The 20,563-nt window shown below is 42.7% G+C and overlaps 1 protein-coding gene across 1 annotated transcript in view; it reads left to right on the forward strand.

The window, feature by feature from the left end:
• The first annotated feature begins 8,070 nt into the window (after positions 1–8,070).
• The window catches only part of LOC141111735 (uncharacterized), a 78,003-nt gene continuing 65,510 nt past the window's right edge, over positions 8,071–20,563 (forward strand). Inside the window, exons 1-3 of the mRNA XM_073603875.1 lie at positions 8,071–8,534; positions 9,310–9,439; positions 9,522–9,805. Coding sequence (XP_073459976.1) covers positions 8,374–8,534; positions 9,310–9,439; positions 9,522–9,805 — 575 coding nt within the window. The 5' untranslated portion in view covers positions 8,071–8,373. The remainder of the gene's footprint in view (positions 8,535–9,309; positions 9,440–9,521; positions 9,806–20,563) is intronic.

Below are 20,563 nucleotides of genomic sequence, written 5' to 3' on the forward strand. Positions count from 1 at the left end.
TGACCATCTCCTGTATCATGTCTGCAGTCTCTGACCATCTATTGTATCATGTCTGCAGTCTCTGACCATCCATTGTATCATGTCTGCAGTCTCTGGCCATCTATTGTATCATGTCTGCAGTCTCTGACCATCCATTGTATCATGTCTGCAGTCTCTGACCATCCATTGTATCATGTCTGCAGTCTCTGGCCATCTATTGTATCATGTCTGCAGTCTCTGACCATCAATTGTATCATGTCTGCAGTCTCTAACCATCCATTGTATCATGTCTGCAGTCTCTGACCATCCATTGTATCATGTCTGCAGTCTCTGGCCATCTATTGTATCATGTCTGCAGTCTCTGACCATCCATTGTATCATGTCTGCAGTCTCTGACCATCCATTGTATCATGTCTGCAGTCTCTGGCCATCCATTGTATCATGTCTGCAGTCTCTGACCAGCTATTGTATCATGTCTGCAGTCTCTGACCATCTATTGTATCATGTCTGCAGTCTCTGGCCATCTATTGTATCATGTCTGCAGTCTCTGGCCATCTATTATATCATGTCTGCAGTCTCTGGCCATCTATTATATCATATCTGCAGTCTCTGACCATCCATAGTATCATGTCTGCAGTCTCTGACCATCTATTGTATCATGTCTGCAGTCTCTGACCATCTATTGTATCCTGTCTGCAGTCTATGGCCATCTATTGTATCCTGTCTGCAGTCTCTGACCATCTATTGTAGTATGTCTGGTGGCTCTGTGTACATTAGAGAGACTCCTCCTCCAGGTCCCATTAGAGTACTTCGCTTCTCTTTCTGTATTTTGTTTATTGTTAAGAGATCATGGGAGGATCCCAGGGTAGCGAAGACTCCTTAGGGGAGCATCTCTGTGTTTGAGTCGTTGCCATAGAAACATTTGTAAAGGGGAGGAGTTAGTAAGATAACCACGCCCATGTGAGGGCGCCAGAAATATTTCTGCACCCAGGCGTCTGTGACCCTAGGATCGGCCCTGAACCAGTGTACCCCAAGGCAGACACCAACTACGTAAAGCAAAAGATTGCTAAGCTGAGGAGTACATTTAAAAGGGAGCTGAACAAGGTCCTGGAATCTGAGAGGTCAGGAGCAACAGCGGATGACCTATATATGTCCCCAGGCTGTGGTATTACAACAGCCTGCTGTTTTTGACAGACCAGACAGAACCCAGGCCATAGCTGTCTACGCTCCCTTCGACATCTGCTGAGGCCACAGCTCCTGAGGTCCGCACCGGTCCTAATGCACAGGATGAAGATGTGGAGGAGCCAAGCTTGAGCCAGGTATAGCATTGTTGAACATATTTGTATCCAAAAATACAATGATGATAACTAGACATTATTGGTAAAATATTTCTGCCCTAACAAAGTAGTTTCCATATCAATAGACAGTAGTGACCAAAAATGATTTGAACAAGAATGAAAAATCCTGGGGTCAGAATGATAGTTTTTTTTTTTTTATTTCTCTACATTCAATTTGAAAGAGTGAGGAGATCAAAATTGTGTGTGATTGATGACCAAACCAGAAAAAAGATTCTAATTATGTCCCATTTTCATACACAGGAAAGTGTCGGTCTGGAGGAGACAGCGGCCAGCAGCCAGACAGAGTCCCAGATCCCTCCCCTATGCCCTCCTGCTAAAAGAGCCAGGAAGAGCAGAAATCTGGAGGAGGCCACAGCTTCCTTTCTCTGCCAGGCCACTACTGCACTCCGTACTGACCCAGCTGAGGCTGAGGCATTTGGCTGTGTGACTGCCAATAAATTAAGGCAGATGGCCAGTGAGGAAAGGACCAGGTGTGAGGAACTCATCCTGCAGCTCCTCAACAAGGGGGTTAGGGGCCAAATTTCTGAAAGCACCCACATTTTGGATTTTGTGGCCCCACCTCCACAGCCAACCCAAACACCACAGCCACCCCACTCACCACAGCAGCATGGCGGTCAGTGACAATACCATCCACAAGACCCCCAACAAGCCCGCTGGACTGGGGATGTTTAACCCCTTCGCCACTTACTAATTTCTATTATTTTTATTTTTTTTTAATAATGATTTTATTTGTTATATTTTCTATATTTTTGTATGCATTGAATGCACTTTTTGGTTAAGTTCTTTGTATTTGGATATCATGTCTAATTTAATTTGTTTTATTTTGTTCTGCACAATAAAAGAATTGTGTAGAATAATACTTGGCTATGTGTTTTACTTCAAATGACAGTTTGGGAGTAGGCAGGTACATTTTAAAAAAATACAATGTAAAATTAACAAGGGACACCAACATAGTTGTATCTTTGATCTTAAAAACTACAGGATAATGGTGTTGTGGTAACTTGCCCCAAAACACAAACAACAAGCATTATAATAATATTATTGATATCACTAGAAAAAAATGCCTTTTAAAATACGTTTGCCATAACTCCATCAGTATCACCAGCAAAGCAGCTTCATTATTATCCCATTAAGGAAGAAGAGAATGTGCACTGCATTTCAACATTTCATAATTTGTGGCGTCACGAATGTTAATTCTCCATTACGAACACTAGTTTACAAGACCGACCGCTTCCGTCTCGGTCCTTGTTTCCTATCATGCATGTTTGTATTTTCGACTTTTGTGTGATGGATTTGTGTACTGACCATATGAAAATCAGACGTCAAACATTGTCCACCAAGAATTTACTAGCCTGTCATCTAACATTTGTTGGCCGAAAGTTGGACAACAATTCTCAAAAGGAACGTACTAACGGTAAGATTTTAGGACAACAGTCTGTCAACAGACAATCCCCTGCCAACAATCGTATCGTGTGTACAAGGCTTTAGATTGCTAGACTGGTTGGAGAGATCCCCGTGACGTCACCATGCACCAGCTGACAGTCTGATAGTCCTGAAGCTGTGTACCTCGTATGTTTCCTTGCTGTGCATGAGAGATCTTTGAGAAATAAATGTTACGATTTACTGCACCATGAAGCTCCTCTTCTTTTTCTTTTAATCAACCATTGGCAAAACTATTTGGAGGAATCCTGGAGTGAAGGGAAATTTTTTTTAAAAAAAACAATCCCACTGCCTATCACCTGAGATGGAGGAGAGCGGCTATCCCATTTTAATCTATCAGGTGGAGCATCACAGCTGATAGCTGCTGCCACTCACAAGTGAAGGAAAGGTAATATCCTATCTTGGCGTTCTTACTGTGAATCTGTAGCCGGTCTATCGCTTCAGAGTGGCTTGGAGGAATACCCGTTATAGCACATTGCTAATCTTTGGCGAGTTTGACCCTTACAATTTGGGATCCTTTGTATCCGGTAAGAGGCCATCTGGCTACTTTTAAGTTGTTTATCTGGATCTGAAACATTGAAACAATCTTGCAAAGTGAAGGGGAAGCAGCCCAAGCTATCTAAATGAATGTTTTTTGCTAATCTGTTTCATTTTGGACAATTCTTTGATACATCAATCCAAATATTTGGGTGAACTTTTTATTTTCACCAGTTTATATGATATTATTTATTTTTTTAAATGTTTCACTAAAAAATAGTAACCTTTACCAACTTTTCATCATATTCACTTATTGATGATCAGTTCACTTATTCTATACCAATAAGTTGTTCTTTTCATAATGGTCACTTATTGTGGTTGACAATATAGGGGCAATCTCATATATATATATATATATATATATATATATATATATATATATATATATATATATATATATTATATATGGAGCGTACTAACGGTAAGATTTTAGGACAACAGTCTGTCAACAGACAATCCCCTGCCAACAATCGTATCGTGTGTACGAGGCTTTAGATTGCTCGCCGCACTATCACAGACCCACTATAAGTTGCTGATCACTGCCATTACTAGTATATAAAAAAATAAAAATACAGTATTTCCTGTATAATATAGCTTGTAGATGCTATAATGTTCATGCAAACCAATTGATTTACACTGATTGGGATTTTTTTTTACCAAAGACTTATAAAAAAACTTGATTTTTTAAAATTTTTATTGGATATGTCTAATAGCAGAAAGTAAAAAAAAAAAATTCCACATTTTCGGACTTTTTTCATTTATATAATAAAAAATAAAAATCCCAGTGGTGATCAAACACAACCAAAAGAAAGCTCTATTTGTGTGAAAAATATTATACAAATTTTGTTTGAGTACAGCGCTGCAGGACTGAGCAATTATCAGTTAAAGTAGCGCAGTGCTAAATAACAAAAAATGGCCTGGTCATGAAGTAGGTAAAAGCTTCTGAAGCATATGTGGTTAATATGTCCAATTTGGTTCTAACACTTCCTTTATCCAATTTTAAATCTTCCCTACTATATCCAATTCCACTTTAGACTCCATGCACAATGGGTGTTTAGTGCTGATGCATGGCTCCCTGGCGCATACTGCACCAAACATAAGTACTGTTAGGTGACCATCCAGCCGCAGCAGCTGTCCCCCTCTCACACAGTTTGACAGGCTGCCAGCAGCAGGGCAGGACAGAGCACCTGTGCTAAATGCCAGAGCCCTGTGCACTGGGGCTTATTGTCCAGTGTGCATGGGGCCTTAAAGTTTGGAATAACTGCAGTGTACATTAATGTTAGTGCCAAGAAAGCCAGCTGTGCAGAAATTTTTCACTTTTTCTCTGTGTGACAGTCCTGTAACTGATGTACAGTAAAACCTTGGATTGCAAGCATAATTCGTTCCGGAAGAACTTGTACTGTATATCAAAGCAATTTTTTTTTTTTACTTTCTGCCATAAAACATATCCAATAAAAAAAAATTGAAAATCACATTTTTTTATAATGTTAGACCAATATGTAATCTGCTACATATTTTTGGTAAAAAAATCCCAATATGAGTATATTTATTTGTTTTGTGCAAAAGTTATAGTATCTACAAACTATGGTGTATATATATATATATATATATATATATATATATATATATATATATATACTGGAATTTTTCTTTATTTTACATTTTTTATACTAGTAATGGTGGAGAACAGCGAATTATAGCAGGACTATGATAGTGCAGTGGACAATTGCACACTGACACTTTTGACACTTTGTGGGAACCAGTAATATTAATAAAGTGATCAGTGCTAAAAATATGCACTGTACTAATGACACTGGCTGGGAAGAGGTTAAACATCTAGGGCGATAAAAGGGTTAAATGTGTTGCTAGCCAGTTTTTTTTTGTACTGTATGTGCTGCTTTTACTAGGGGAACAGATTTTTTTTTTTAGGGACACAAAATCCACTCATTTCCCCTGTCAAAGTGGAGATCTGCCTTGTTTACACAAGGCAAGACTCTCCGTTCTGAGTCCCTGCCTAACGATCGGCAGATGCCAGCGGACCTCCAGTGCCTGGCACCCGCAGATCGGCTTCTGCTGTGAATAATCACAACAGTTGCGGCCCCACCAGTGGCGCATACGTGCCTCCTGTAGGTGGAAGTACAAAACCACATGTATAGACGTGATTCTGCACAGGAGAGCTGCCCTGTAGCAGTAAATCTGCTATAGGGCGGTCATAGCAAAGCTCCTTGGATTGATAAATCCTTATTTGGGACCTGGAATTCGGAGACTTGGAGAGACTTAGGGTGGGAAACCCTGATTCCCCTTTGGTTTTGAAAGGGTTGGTCCACCTGCAGGGAAGGCCTAAAGTTGAACATCTGCTTGCTGACAGATACTAGCTCCTAAAAGGCCTGTTGTTGTAGAAGAGTGTACTACACCACACAGAACTCAAGCATAGTCCATTAAATTACTTATTCAATCCCTCCCTATTGAATCAGCTCTCCCTGCCCCCTCTGGAGAAACCCTAGATTTCTACTGAACCCTGATTAAGAAAAATTGATATAGGTAGTTGAGGTTCTGTCCATCCACCCTTAACTGATCCTAACTTTCATGATGTTTGGTTGCTCCTCTATGACTTGTTTGAGTAATTCCATCTCCTGTCACTTTTAATTGACCCCACAATCTGGTTTCAGCAGTGGCCCAAGGCCTCTTGGGGTTTTCTTAACCAATGTCAGATTCAGTTGATTAATTTTGCCATCACGTCTGCGTAAAGATGATATCAGGATCTAAACCCAGAGGTTCCTATGTGCATAGCAGTAGTTTGTTCCATTGAGCCAGCTGCAATCCTGGATTGCTCTCTGTGTCAACCTTCATAATACCTAGCTTCTTTCTGAACTCTTTGTCCCACCTCTTGGCTTCCTATTTAAAGGGGTAATGAACCCTATAGCAACCATTTACCACTGACAGGGGTTCTTACCATAATCAGCTTTCATTTATTCATGTTACATATTTACATTGTTACATAGTAGGTAAGATTGAAATAAGACAAATCCATCAAGTCCAACATATGTGTGTGTGATTTTATGTCAGTATTACATTGTATATCCCTGTATGTTGTGGTCGTTCTGGTGCTTATCTAATAGTTTTTTAAACTATCGATGCTCCCCGTTGAAACCACCTCCTGTGGAAGGGAATTCCACATCCTTGCCGCTCTTACTGTAAAGAACCCTCTACGCAGTTTAAGGTTAAACCTCTTCTCTTCTAATTTTAAAGAGTGGCCACGTGTCTTATTAAACTTCCTTCCGTAGAAATGTTTTATCCCTGTTGTGGGATCCCCAGTATGGTATTTGTAAATTGAAATCATATCCCCTCTCCAGCGTCTCTTCTCCAGAGAGAATAAGTTCAGTGCCCGTAACCTTTCCTCATAACTAATGCCCTCCAGTCCCTTTATTAGTTTTGTTGCCCTTGTCTGTACTCTCTCCATTTCCAGCACATCCTTCCTGAGGACTGGTGCCCAGAACTGGACAGCATACTCCAGGTGAGGCCAGACCAGAGTCTTGTAGAGTGGGAGAATTCTCGCTTTATTTCTTGAGTTAATCCCCTTTTTAATGCATGCCAATTGTCTGTTTGCTTTGTTAGTAGCAGCTGCGCATTGCTGAGCCTGTCATCTACTAGGACCCCCAGGTCCTTTTCCATCCTTGATTCCCCCCAGAGGTTCTCCCTCCAGTGAGTAGAGTGCATTCATATTTTTGCTACCCAAATGCATTATTTTACATTTTTCTACATTAAACCTCATTTGCCATGTAGTTGCCCACCCCATTAATTTGTTTAGATCTACTTGCAAGATTCCACATCCTGCGGAGAAGTTATTGCCCTGCTTAGCTTAGTATCAACTGCAAATACAGGGATTGAACTGTTTACCCCATCCTCCAGGTCGTTCATGAACAGATTAAAAAGGATTGGTCCCAGGACAGAACCCTGGGGGACTCCACCTTCCCGCCTGACCATTCCGAGTACCCCCCATTTATCACTACCCTCTGAACTCGCCCTTGTAGCCAGTTTTCAATTCATATACTCACCCTACGGTCCATGCCAACGGACCTTACTTTGTACAGTAAACGTTTATGGGGAACTGTGTCAAATGCTTTTGCAAAATCCAGATACACCACATCTACAGGCCTTCCTTTAGCTAGATGGCAGTTCACCTCCTCATAGAAGGTTAATAGATTGGTTTGGCAAGAACGAATCTTCATGAATCAATGCTGATTACTGCTAATGATACTGTTTTCATTACTAAAATCTTGTATATAGTCCCTTATCGTCCCCTCCAAGAGCTTGCATACTATTGATGTTAGGCTAACTGGTCTGTAATTCCCAGGGATGCATTTTGGCCTTTTTTAAATATAAGTCCTCATGCACACGGACGTTTTTACAGCCGCGTTTTTTAGCGTTTTTTACAGCTTAAAAACGCCTGTCTATGTTAGTCTATGGATTCATGCCCACCTAGACGTTTTTGAGCTGCAAATAGCCTAGGCGTTTTTAAGCTGTAAAAAAAACCCAGGACCAGTGCGTTCCGAGGAGCGGCGCTAGAGCTGTAAAAACGCGAAACGCAGAAAAACGCGCAAAAACGCGCAAAAACGCGACCGCTGCGTTTTTTCGCGTTTTTTAACTCCGGCGTTTTTTGGTTAAAAAGAGATGATTGGACACTGTAATCTCTGTAAAAACAGGAATTTCCTGTCTGGACATTAGATTACCCAAGAGTCCTTTGCACAGCCGTGTGACTGTGGTGATATTGGCACCAAGATGGCTAGTGCAGTCTCTCAAGTCGAATTAATCAATGCGGTACAGGCCCATCCAGAATTGTGGGATGTGGCACATCCACTGCATGGAGACCACGTCCGCAAGGTGAAAGCCTGGGAGGACATATGTGCTGCGATTACCCCTGGCTGGGAACAAATCAGAAATTCTGAAAGAAAGGAGATAAGTAAGTCTATTTTCCTTGAATGCATGATCTGTTTGTGTGTAATGTAAATGAAGATTGCATATTTAACCCTTTGTTTTCCATGTTATTTTAGGTAAAATTATGCAGCGGCGCTGGAAGTCCCTACGTGACCGTGTCAGGAGGGACCTCACGGACGAAGACAAGGCGGCACGTAGCGGAGCACCAGCGCCAACCAAAAAAAAGCACGTTTACCACACCAATCTCCAATTCCTCAGGCAAAATATGCAGAGCCATACCAGACCGTAAGTTTTTTGCATATATTTGCCTATGTACATTGCTTTTCAGGCAGTATGTTCCATGGCTATTGTAACCACTTTCAGAACGCCACATGTACATATTCGTCGGCAGAATGGCACGGCAGCACAAATGGGCGTACCTGTACGTCCCTTTTAAGTTGCCGCCTTGGCGGCGCGCTTTCCCATTTTGAGGTCCATGAGTCTGACAGCGGGTCCTGGGGACTCAATGTCCGCGGGCACACCGGCGATCGTCTCAGGGAGAGGAAGAGGTCAATGCCAGTGTAATTTTTACAGTATGTCATTGCAATTTTAATCGCACTGATCGCTGTAAAAATGTCAATTTTTCCAAAAATGTGTCCAAATTGTCCAATGTGTCGGCCGTATTGTCGCAGTCATGCTAAAAATCGCTGATCTCTCCCCCATTACTAATAAAAACAAATTTGCAATCATTGCAATTTTAATCGCACTGATCGCTGTAAAAATGTCAATTTTTCCAAAAATGTGTCCAAATTGTCCAATGTGTCGGCCGTATTGTCGCAGTCATGCTAAAAATCGCTGATCTCTCCCCCATTACTAATAAAAAAAAATTTGCAATCATTGCAATTTTAATCGCACTGATCGCTGTAAAAATGTCAATTTTTCCAAAAATGTGTCCAAATTGTCCAATGTGTCAGCCGTATTGTCGCAGTCATGCTAAAAATCGCTGATCTCCCCCATTACTACTAAAAAAAAATGGTCGGGGCTAAAGTAGTTACGTTTATACAATTTGTATTGTTTGCAGGACAACTTCAAATTTTAGACTTGGAGAGGTGGCTGAGGAAGATACAGAGCTTCAGAGACCAAACAGTCCAATGATCACCTCTGGATCTCCACGACCGATCAGCGAGGGAGTTGTTGAGGGCACAGATGAGGTAACTGCTTCGGTCTGCCTGTCTATCTCATTGTCTGTCTGTCCATGTACATGTCAATGTAAACATTTTTGTTCTTTTGCAGGAATCGAGGGCTGTGGAAACACCGTCTCCTGCCAGTTTACAAAGTGGAGAGCAGCGCGGTCGTGGCGGTGTTCGTGGCCGTGGGCGTGGACGTCAGGCGAGGGGCGGCTATAATCCCGAGGCTGATGACAGGGTGCTAGCACTGCTGCAGGAAGTGCGGCAGGAGAGGCGCAGTATGGATGCCTTTTTAGACCCCAATAACCCACGCGCCTGCTTCTGCCGCAGCCTTTACCACATCCTGGAGGACATTGGGGGGGACCAAGAGAAACTTTGTATGGATCGCATGTACGGTATTGCAATGCAATACAGACATGCAAAATTGAGTGGCGGGCCACCTCCATGCGATCCATATAATGTTTCTCATGATCCCCCAATGGCCCCTGGGACCTCAGCAGTGCTAGCACCCCACTCTCACTATCAGCCCCCTCCTCCACGCCAACCACCACCTATGCCGTCCCAGACCTCATACCATAGCCTGCAAGCGTATGCTGATTGTCCACCTTCTACCTCCCATTTTCAGCCCTCATACCCTCTACCCCGCTACCAGCAAGATTTTGGGAGTGATCGCCAGGCCCAAACGTTACCCCGTCCCCAATCCCCACATCCCCAATGCAATCAACCATCCACCACCACCTATCACCATTTGTAATCACAAAATAAAATCTTTTTTTTCTTGAAATACCAGTTGTGATCCCAATCCTTTATTTAATTTTTTATTTTTTTTGAAAAGTCTTTTATATGATGCACAACAGCACTCCTTTGCACTCTGCTTGCCCTGAAGGCAGAGTGCAAAGGACTCTATCGTACTCTGCCTTCGGACAAGCGTAAGCTTGCTCTTTTTTGGGCTTAGCCTAGGCTTACCCCGAAGGCAGAGTCAAATTGACTTGTAGAACAATCGTTGACAAATGGACCAAAAAACTTAAATTTTGAAATGCTTTATTTCAAAAAACACAAGACAGCAAAGGTAGATGTATTGCAAATATTTTTTAGACATAATCATTCTGCCATGATACCTCTCCATCAGGTGTTTCAAAAAATTCTGCAAATTGGTTTCGAATGCTCATGACACGTGCAGTTGAACGCAAGTCCATAAATTGAACCCTCTGAAGTTGTCTAATGGGCTCCTGTTCAACATTATTTCTGTCACTGTCCCGCAGAAAATTGTGCAGAACGCAGCATGCCAGGACGACTTGAATGGCGTTGTCAACATCCAATTGCATACATGTCAGCAAAACTCGCCATTTGGCCGTGCACACCCCGAATGCACATTCAACAACACGGCGTGCACGGCTGAGCCGATAATTGAAAATTTTTTGTTGTCGGCTGAGACCAGTGCCACTGTATGGCCTCATTAGATTTTCAGCCAGTCCAAAGGCCTCATCTGCCACCATGACTAATGGCAAGCTGGGTTCTTCAGTGCAGGGTAGAGGCCTGCTTTCAGGAATATTGAGTCGTCCCTCATGTAGACGACGTCCGAAGGCCGACTCGCGGAATATGCGGGCATCACCTTGGCTTCCATATGCTCCCACATCTACAAACAGAAATTTGAGGTGTGCATCGGACAATGCCAGGAGCACCACCAAAAAATATTTTTTGTAATTAAAATATGAAGATCCAGAGTGGGGAGGCTTCTTCATTCTGATGTGTTTCCCATCAAGGGCTCCTATACAATTTGGGAACTGAGTTTTTTCCCAAAAAGTGTCCACAACTGATTCCCAGATGTCTTCGGTTGGCTCTGGCATTACAACGTTATGCAATTCCTCCCATATTGCCACACATGTTTCCTTTATTATTTTTGAGACCGTTGAGAGGCCAAGGAGGAAGTAGTGATGCAAGGAGGCATAACTTTGTCCCGTGGCAAGGAACCTAAGATAACATAATAAATTTAGTTATTGAAAGAGTAAAGCATAAACATAAGTCCTAACCCTACCCATAAACCTAACCCTATCTCCTAACCCTAACCCCTAACCCTAACTCTTAACCCTCTAACCCTAACCCTAACTCCTAACCCTAACTCCTAACCCCTAACCCTAACTCCTAACCCTAACCCCTAACCCTAACTCCTAACCCTAACTCCTAACCCCAAACCCTAAACCCTAATCCTAACCCCTAACCCTAACCCCTAACCCTAAACCCTAACCCTAACCCCTAACCCTAACCCTAACTCCTAACCCCTAACCCTAACTCCTAACCCTAACCCCTAACCCTAAACCCTAAACCCTAACCCTAACCCCTAACCCTAACCCTAACCCCTAACCCTAACTCCTAACCCTAACTCCTAACCCTAACCCCTAACCCCTAACCCCTAACCCTAACCCCTAACCCTAACTCCTAACCCCTAACCCCTAACCCTAACCCCTAACCCCTAACTCCTAACCCCTAACCCTAACCCCTAACCCCTAACCCCCTAACCGTAACCCTAGCCCCTCCTCCCATATGTGTATTCACTTACCTGAGTGTCACTAGCATCCGTTCCTCCGGTGACACAGAGCTACGCATCACAGTGTCCATCCTTGTGAGCCTTGGCCTGAGCCTCTCCAACAGGTCATCAAAGAGCGGCACTGACATCCTTGTAAAGTTGAAGAACTTTGTTGGATATGAGCGCAGTTGGGAATAAATATTGCCAAAGTACCCCGTAGAAAACCGATTGGATACCATTGGATGCACCCAAAATCGACGTCTGCTGCTTCTCTCCTCCTCCTGTCTCATTCTCCTCTGCCTCCGCAACACAATCAGAAGGATTGCCTCATCGATCTTTTGCATGACAGGATCCATATTTCTCAGAAAAATACTGAAAAATACTAAAATATACTGAAAACTCTGAAACACTCTGAAACACTCTCTCCTCTCTCTCTCTCCTACCAAAATGGCACCGACACATGCTCATTAACATATTTTCTTTGGTTTCTGTGGCATTGTGGGAAATTTGGGAGTGTATATAGCTGAGAGATGTGTTTTTCATTGAAAAACGCTACTTAGCGCTAACGCGGAAAAACGCGCAAAAACGCTAATGCAAAACGCGGTAAAAATCGCGTTTTTAACGCCGGTTTTTCCAGGCGTCGAACCTAGCTTTACAGCTCGTTTTTTAAAACGTCCATGTGCATGAGGACTTAGTGCTATATTGACTTTTCTCCAATCAGATGGTACCATTCCAGTCAGTAGACTGTCAGTAAAAATAAGGAACAATGGTCTGGCAATTACTTGACTGAGTTCCTTAAGGACCCTCTGGTGCAAGCCATCTGGTCCCGGTGACTTATTGATATTAAGTTTTTCAAATCTATTCCTAATTCTGTTCTCTGTTAGCCATGAGGGTGCTTCCTGTGATGTGTCATGAGGATAAACACTGCAGTTTTGGTTACTGAAGCCCCCCCCGATTCCCTGAGAAGAATAAATTCAATACCTTCGCCATCTCACCATCCTTTGTAATCAGATCCCCTTTCTCATTCTTTAAGGGGCCAATATGGTCTGTCCTCCCTGTTACTGTTTATATACTTAAAGAATTTCTTGGGATCTTTTTTGCTCGCCTCCGCTATGTGTCTTTCGTGTTTTATCTTAGCTGCCCTAATTGCACCCTTACATTACTTATTGCATTCTTTGTAATGTTTGAATGCTGATGATGATCCCTCAGCCTTGTATTTTTTGAAGGCATGTAAAACCTTTATCCCAAAAGAAAAAAGCGGGGTCACTCTAATACAGGAGGTGTGTTACTGGGCAGATAACCAGGTGAAAACGGCGGGAAAATAGCCTAAAAAACAAATGCAGCCACTACTTCTAAGGACTGGTAAGCTGTAATGTATCACCTTTTTGTATCACCTTTTTTTGTTTGGGTTTAATACCACTTTAAGCTATGCATCAGGTACCAATTCTTTGCTGACTTATCAACTACTCTTTGTTGTTCTCCACTTCACAGCATTCACCTATAGCATCTGCCTTATTTTCATCACTTCTGATAATTGTATGCTGAACACAGCCTGCTTTTGACCTCAAACTTGTCAGAACACATTAATGAAAAAATGACTTGGTGAGATGGAGAGCCTACACTAGGAAATGCAGTTTCTCTTTTTATTAAATTATTAATTATTAGTGTTTTTTTTGGTCCATTCATTACACCAAGGAACATTCTAAAATGCGCATTTGAGCCATTCCTTCCTTTGTTTTTTGTTTTTTTTAAAAGGTGCGGTTTATTACCGCTTTAAGATAAAATAAATGTAAATGATTCAGGTGTATAATATATGATATAGTGTAAGCATGTTAAGAATATTACAAATGTTTTGCAGGCTATATAATAAACAAAAGATGATAGATGTATAGATGAATAGATGTTGCCTTACCCTTATAGCTTTAAAGCATTTCTCGTTCTTATCTAAATTGTTGCAGCACTTGTTACAGTTGCAGTTGTTGCAGAATTCGCCATTTGCAAAGCGATCACAACTGAAAAATACAAAGGTAACCAAGGATCTTGCTATTATTAAAATAAAAAAGAGGGGGATATTTGCGCTGACCACCAAATAGTTAATATATACAACAATATATGTGCACAAGTGATATAGCTGAATAAACGCGTGATTAAATGCTGCACCTCTATAGGTCAAATACTAAACCTCAAGTGAATACTAAGAAAGAAGAAAGATGCACAAAAAACCGTTACAAGTGATGATAAATGTTACTGTGAATAAATTCTCTAACAGATAAACATGTGAAAAAATATAGTGTATCAAAACATAAGTTCCATAAGGTATGTGAAAAATAAATAAACAAAAATTGAATTAATCAAAAACGGGAATTCAAGCAGATAAGAAAGGTTTGAATCAGCTGCAGTATCTATCAGTCAGCTGTTCCACGTGATGACATCACAGGCTCATGCTTCACCCGACATGTTTCCCCTTAACAGGCATCCACTGGGAACGAAGATCATGATCTCCGTTCCCAGTGGATGCCTGTTAAGGGGAAACATGTCGGGTGGAGTATGAGCCTGTGACGTCATCACGTGGAACAGCTGACTGATAGATACCGCAGCTGATTCAAACCTTTCTTACCTGCTTGAATTTATGGACTTTTTATCTGTATGATTTGTTTTTAATAATAAACCTCTGCTGGAACATACATACTGCACCATGAAGCCTTCTTGTGTCCCTCCTCATATGAGATTCTCCAGACCCATGCTTATGTAAGAGTGTCTTGGAAGTGAAGTCTGTGTCCTTGCTGGTTCCTGAATAAACGGGTGGACCCTTCTCTGTCTCCAATCAATGCGAGTTCACCTGCCGGCAGGCTAATGCACAAGCGCTTCTGATATCAATCATTTGAGATCCAACGGATCTGGTAAGCAGCCTGTATTTGCACTGTATGCCCCGTATCCCAGATGATTCGAATGAGGAATATGTGTACTGCTTTCTGAGAATAAGTGAAGTACTTTACATCTCCCAATTTGAAGATTCACTGTGGGATTTCCCGTTTTTGATTAATTCAATTTTTGTTTATTTATTTTTCACAACCTTATGAACCTTATGTTTTGAGACACTATATTTTTTCACATGTTTATCTGTTAGAGAATTTATTCACAGTAACATTTATCATCACTTGTAACGTTTTTTTGCGCATCTTTCTTCTTTCTTATTATTAAAATAACCAACATAGATATAGTAAGGCCTTATACAGAGTTTCTCTTACCTAACAATACTCCCTAGGACCCAAAATGCAAAACACTAAATTTACACAATGTGCTAGAAATGCATGGAAATCATGTCATAAATCAGCCCGTGACTAGTAAAATTAATTGATTATCTAAAAATATCATATTTTGTGCACACATCACACATAAAAATGAAACAAATCAATTTAAACACAGTCCATTGAATCTTTGTAATCCAAAGAGTGAAACAACCTGATCAAAGTCTTCTTGACATATATTAATTTCTTTCAACAGTGCTATTAAGCTATCACCTCCACCGGGTGAAATCTGTACTCACCAGATCTGATAACCTGTAGGCAGGGGCAGTGGCGGAATTACCGGGGTCGCAACAGTCGCAGTTGTGATGGGGCCCAGCATTCCACCACTGTGGGGGGGCCCAGCGGGGTTGATCTTCACACACGGCTCTGAGCGGAGATCGTGTGTCATAGAACAATAGCACAGAGAGACACCGGCGGCATTAACGTTCTATTTGTCGGTCCTCTCTGGCATGGATGAGAGAGGACACACAGCTGATCTCACGGCTCCCCCTTCTCCCCCCTCCCCTCTCCTGTGTGCTCCGCGGGAAATGTGAGTTCCTTAGTTTCACACTAGACTGCCCGCAGAGCACACAGGAGAGGGGAGGGGGGAGAAGGGGGAGCCGTGAGATCAGCTGTGTGTCCTCTCTCATCCCGTGCCAGAGAGGACCGACAAATAGAACATTAATGCCGCCGGTGTCTCTGTGCTATTGTTCTATGACACACGATCTCCGCTCAGAGCTGTGCTGTCCTGAGAAAGCAGACAGCACTGATGCACATTAATAGCAGGCACTGATGAGCACTAATTAAAGGCACTGATGAGCACTGATAGACGGCACTGATGAACACTGATAGATGGCACTGATGAGCACTGATAGAAGGTACTGATGGGCACTGATGAGCACTGATAGAAGGCACTGATGGGCACTGACGAGCACTGATAGAAGGCACTGATGGGCACTGATGAGCACTGATTGAAGGCACTGATGGGCACTGATGAGCACTGCTAGAAGGTACTGATGAGCACTAATAGACGGCACTGATGAGCACTGATAGAAGGCACTGATGGGCACTGATGAGCACTGATAGAAGGCACTGATGAGCACTGTTAGAAGGCACTGATGGGCACTGATGAGCACTGATAGAAGGCACTGATGAGCACTGATAGACGGCACTGATGAGCACTGATAGAAGGCACTGATGAGCACTGATAGAAGGCACTGATGGGCACTGATAGAAGGCACTGATGAGCAGAAAGCAGACAGCACTGATGAACATTAATAGCAGGCACTGATGAGCACTAATAGAAGGCACTGATGAGCACTGATGAGCACTGATGAGCACTTATAGACGGCACTGATGAACACTGATAGACGGCACTGATGAGCACTGATAGAAGGCACTGATGGGCACTGATGAGCACTGATAGAAGGCACTGATAAGCAATAATGAGCACTGATAGAAGGCACTGATGGGCACTGATGAGCACTGATAGAAGGCACTGATGAGCACTAATAGATGGCACTGATGAGCACTGATAGAAGGCACTGATGGGCACTGATGAGCACTGATAGAAGGCACTGATGGGCACTGATGAGCACTGATAGAAGGCACTGATGGGCACTGATGAGCACTGATAGAAGGCACTGATGAGCACTGATAGACGGCACTGATGAGCACTGATAGAAGGCACTGATGGGCACTGATAGAAGGCACTGATGGGCACTGATGAGCACTGATAGAAGGCACTGATGAGCACTGATAGAAGGCACTGATGAGCACTGATAGACGGCACTGATGAGCACTGATAGAAGGCACTAATAGAAGGCACTGATGAGCACTGATAGACGACACTGATGAGCACTGATAGAAAACATTGATGGGCACTGATAGAAGGCACTGATGGACACTGATAAAAGGCACTGATGGGCACTGATAGGAGGCATTTATGGGCACTGATAGGAGGCACTGATGGACACTATTAGGAGGCACTGATGAGCACTGATAGGAGGCACTGATGAGCACTGATAGGCCACATTGATGAGCACTGATAGGAGGCACTAATGTGCACTGATAGGCTGCAATGATAGGTGGCATTGATGGGCACTGATAGGTGGTACTGATGGGCACTGAGGAACACTGATAGGCAGAACTCAGGCAGTATTGATGGGCAGAATTGAAGAGTACTGATAGGTGGCACTGATGGACGCAGTTAGGTGGCATTAATGAGCACTGATAGGTGGTGCTGATAGGCAGAATTGATGGGCACTAATAGGCGGCATTAATGAGCACTGATAGGTAACACTTGTAGGTGGAAGTGATGGGCACTGATAGGTGGCATTGATGAGCACTGATAGGCAGCACTGATGGGCACTGATAGACGGCACTGATGATTGGGGCACTGATTATCAGTGTAAACAATTTACTGACATTCTTGACAGTTAACGGCAGTCCTTTCTTGACACAACGTGTGAGGAAAGGGCTGTGGATAACCAGTCTGTTTACATGTGATCAGCTACATGGTAAAGGGCCGATGTGATTGCGCTGGATGCATGTCCCAGGGGTCATGTGGTAAGCACGGTTTTGGGAGAATGTCCATGGACACCCTCCCAAAATTGGAAGCCCGGGGGTCAGATGGAAGGGGGGCCCATCATGGTTTCTTGCACCGGGGCCCTGAAGGTTCTAGTTACGCCTCTGGGCAGGGGCCTATGTTTTATTATGTCAATGTGTACTGTAGCGTTATATGTTTGCTGATGTGAGCCAGGTGCCCGTCCAGACTCCTGGGTGGATCCTGACCATATGGTTGCAATCTTTCCCCAGCCTGGACAGGCTCTGTGACGTCAGCCAACAGTGGGCTGACGGGTCACAGGAGTCCAGAAGGAACTGCAGTGCTGTTATCCACAGGAGAAGTACAACCAAACAAGCTGTGGCTGTACTTCTCCTTTAATGTTTTTTTTGTAATTGATTTTAATAATAAATAATCCCAATAAATTCTTTAAGTACATAAATAGTAAGAAAGGGAGGTCAGATTATAATGGTCCCATAAAGAATGATGAAGGGAATCTGGTTACTAAGGATGGAGAGATGGCAAAGATATTGAATTTATTCTTCTCCTCAGTCTTCACGAGGGAATCGGGGGGCTTCAGGAACCAAAACTGGAATGTTTATCCTCATGACATGTCACAGGAAGCACCCTCATGGCTAACAGAGGACAGAATTAGAAATAGACTTGATGACTTGCACCTGAGGGTCCTTAAGGAACTCAGTCAAGTAATTGCCAGACAACTGACTGGAATGGTACCAGCTGATTGGAGAAACGCCAATGTAGCACCAATGTTTAAAAAAAGGCCAAGATACATCCCTGGGAATTACAGACCAGTTAGCTTAACATCAATTGTATGCAAGCTCTTGGAGGGGACGATAAGGGACTATATACAAGATTTTAGTAATGAAAACAGTATCATTAGCAGTAATCAGCATTGATTCATGAAGAATCGTTCTTGCCAAACCAATCTATTAACCTTCTATGAGGAGGTGAACTGCCATCTAGCTAAAGGAAGGCCTGTAGATGTGGTGTATCTGGATTTTGCAAAAGCATTTGACACAGTTCCCCATAAACGTTTACTGTACAAAGTAAGGTCCGTTGGCATGGACCGTAGGGTGAGTATATGAATTGAAAACTGGCTACAAGGGCGAGTTCAGAGGGTAGTGATAAATGGGGGGTACTCGGAATGGTCAGGGGGGAAGGTGGAGTCCCCCAGGGTTCTGTCCTGGGACCAATCCTTTTTAATCTGTTCATGAATGACCTGGAGGATGGGGTAAACAGTTCAATCCCTGTATTTGCAGACGATACTAAGCTAAGCAGGGCAATAACTTCTCCGCAGGATGTGGAATCTTGCAAGTAGATCTAAACAAATTAATGGGGTGGGCAACTACATGGCAAATGAGGTTTAATGTAGAAAAATGTAAAATAATGCATTTGGGTGGCAAAAATATGAATGCACTCTACTCACTGGGGGGAGAACCTCTGGGGGAATCAAGGATGGAAAAGGACCTGGGGGTCCTAGTAGATGACAGGCTCAGCAATGCGCAGCTGCTAAAGGAATAAAGGGACTGGAGGACCTTAGTTTTGAGGAAGGGTTACGAGCACTGAACTTGTTCTCTCTGGAGAGGAGACGCTTGAGTGAAAATATGAAAATTGCAATGTTTGGAAAAATGGACTTTGAAGGCACGTATAAAAAATGATCAAAATTCATTTATTATTGTAAATATATCAGAGGGGATATGATTTCAATGTACAAATACCGTACTGGTGACCCCACAATAGGGTTAAAGCTCTTCCGCAAAAGGGATTTTTTTAAATTTATTATTTCTTTATTGATTTTACTGTATCAAAAATATAACATATATTGAGGGTGCACCCTAACTGTACCATTTATATAAAAAAAATTTTATTACATTAACGACAAAAAACCCCACACATAACCCGAAACACCCCCCCCCCATCACTCTCCCACCCCATCTACCTTTCTCACTCCAAGTCTATCCTATTCTTTTCCTCGGATCCTATTCTCCCGTTATGTGTCCATCTTATACTTCCTCTACTATGGTTTTTAACCTATGCTCCCATTATTTCTGCGAATCTTGTTGTTTGCTTATAATCAACCCAATCCCGCCATTTCTCTTCAAATTCCTCAATTCCCTCTCCATTGCTGAACCTAAGATATTCTAGATGTTGAATTTCATTTATTTTATTGCACCAGCTCTTCATGGTGGGCTTTTTGGGTTCCTGTCAGTGTCTGGGTATAAGGCTTTTAGCCGTGTTTAAAAGTTGCGGGAACAACATTTTTACGTATTCCTTAGTTGGCATACTTATCCCATGAAATAGGCACCCCCACGGGTCGTCAGGGACCTCTATATTTGTTATATCTCTGACTATTTGCCTGATCTCCACCCAATATTTTTTTATTTCAGGACAATGCCACCAAATATGGGCCGTAGTCCCTATTTTGTTACACCCGCGCCAACATAATTGTGATTTTTCACTTTGGCATTTATGTACCTTATCGGGGGGTGATGTACCATTGGGCCAAACATTTGTAGTTTAGTTCTACTATATTGCTATTAACCGAAGTAGCATGGACCCACTCAATAATTGCCTAATCTCAACCTTATTTGCTGGTGCTCCCAATTCCCTCTTCCACTTCTCAATATATGGCACTATCTCTGGCCCTGTCCCCTCATTCAGTACTCTGTAAATCCTGGAGATCACCCTCTTCCTCCCTTTATCTACACAGATTTTCTCCAGAGGAAGCAGATTTTCTACTGATCTAATAGGCT

The sequence above is a fragment of the Aquarana catesbeiana genome, linkage group LG11 (genome assembly GCF_042186555.1).
Source record: "Aquarana catesbeiana isolate 2022-GZ linkage group LG11, ASM4218655v1, whole genome shotgun sequence".
Classification (NCBI taxonomy): Eukaryota; Metazoa; Chordata; class Amphibia; order Anura; family Ranidae; genus Aquarana; species Aquarana catesbeiana.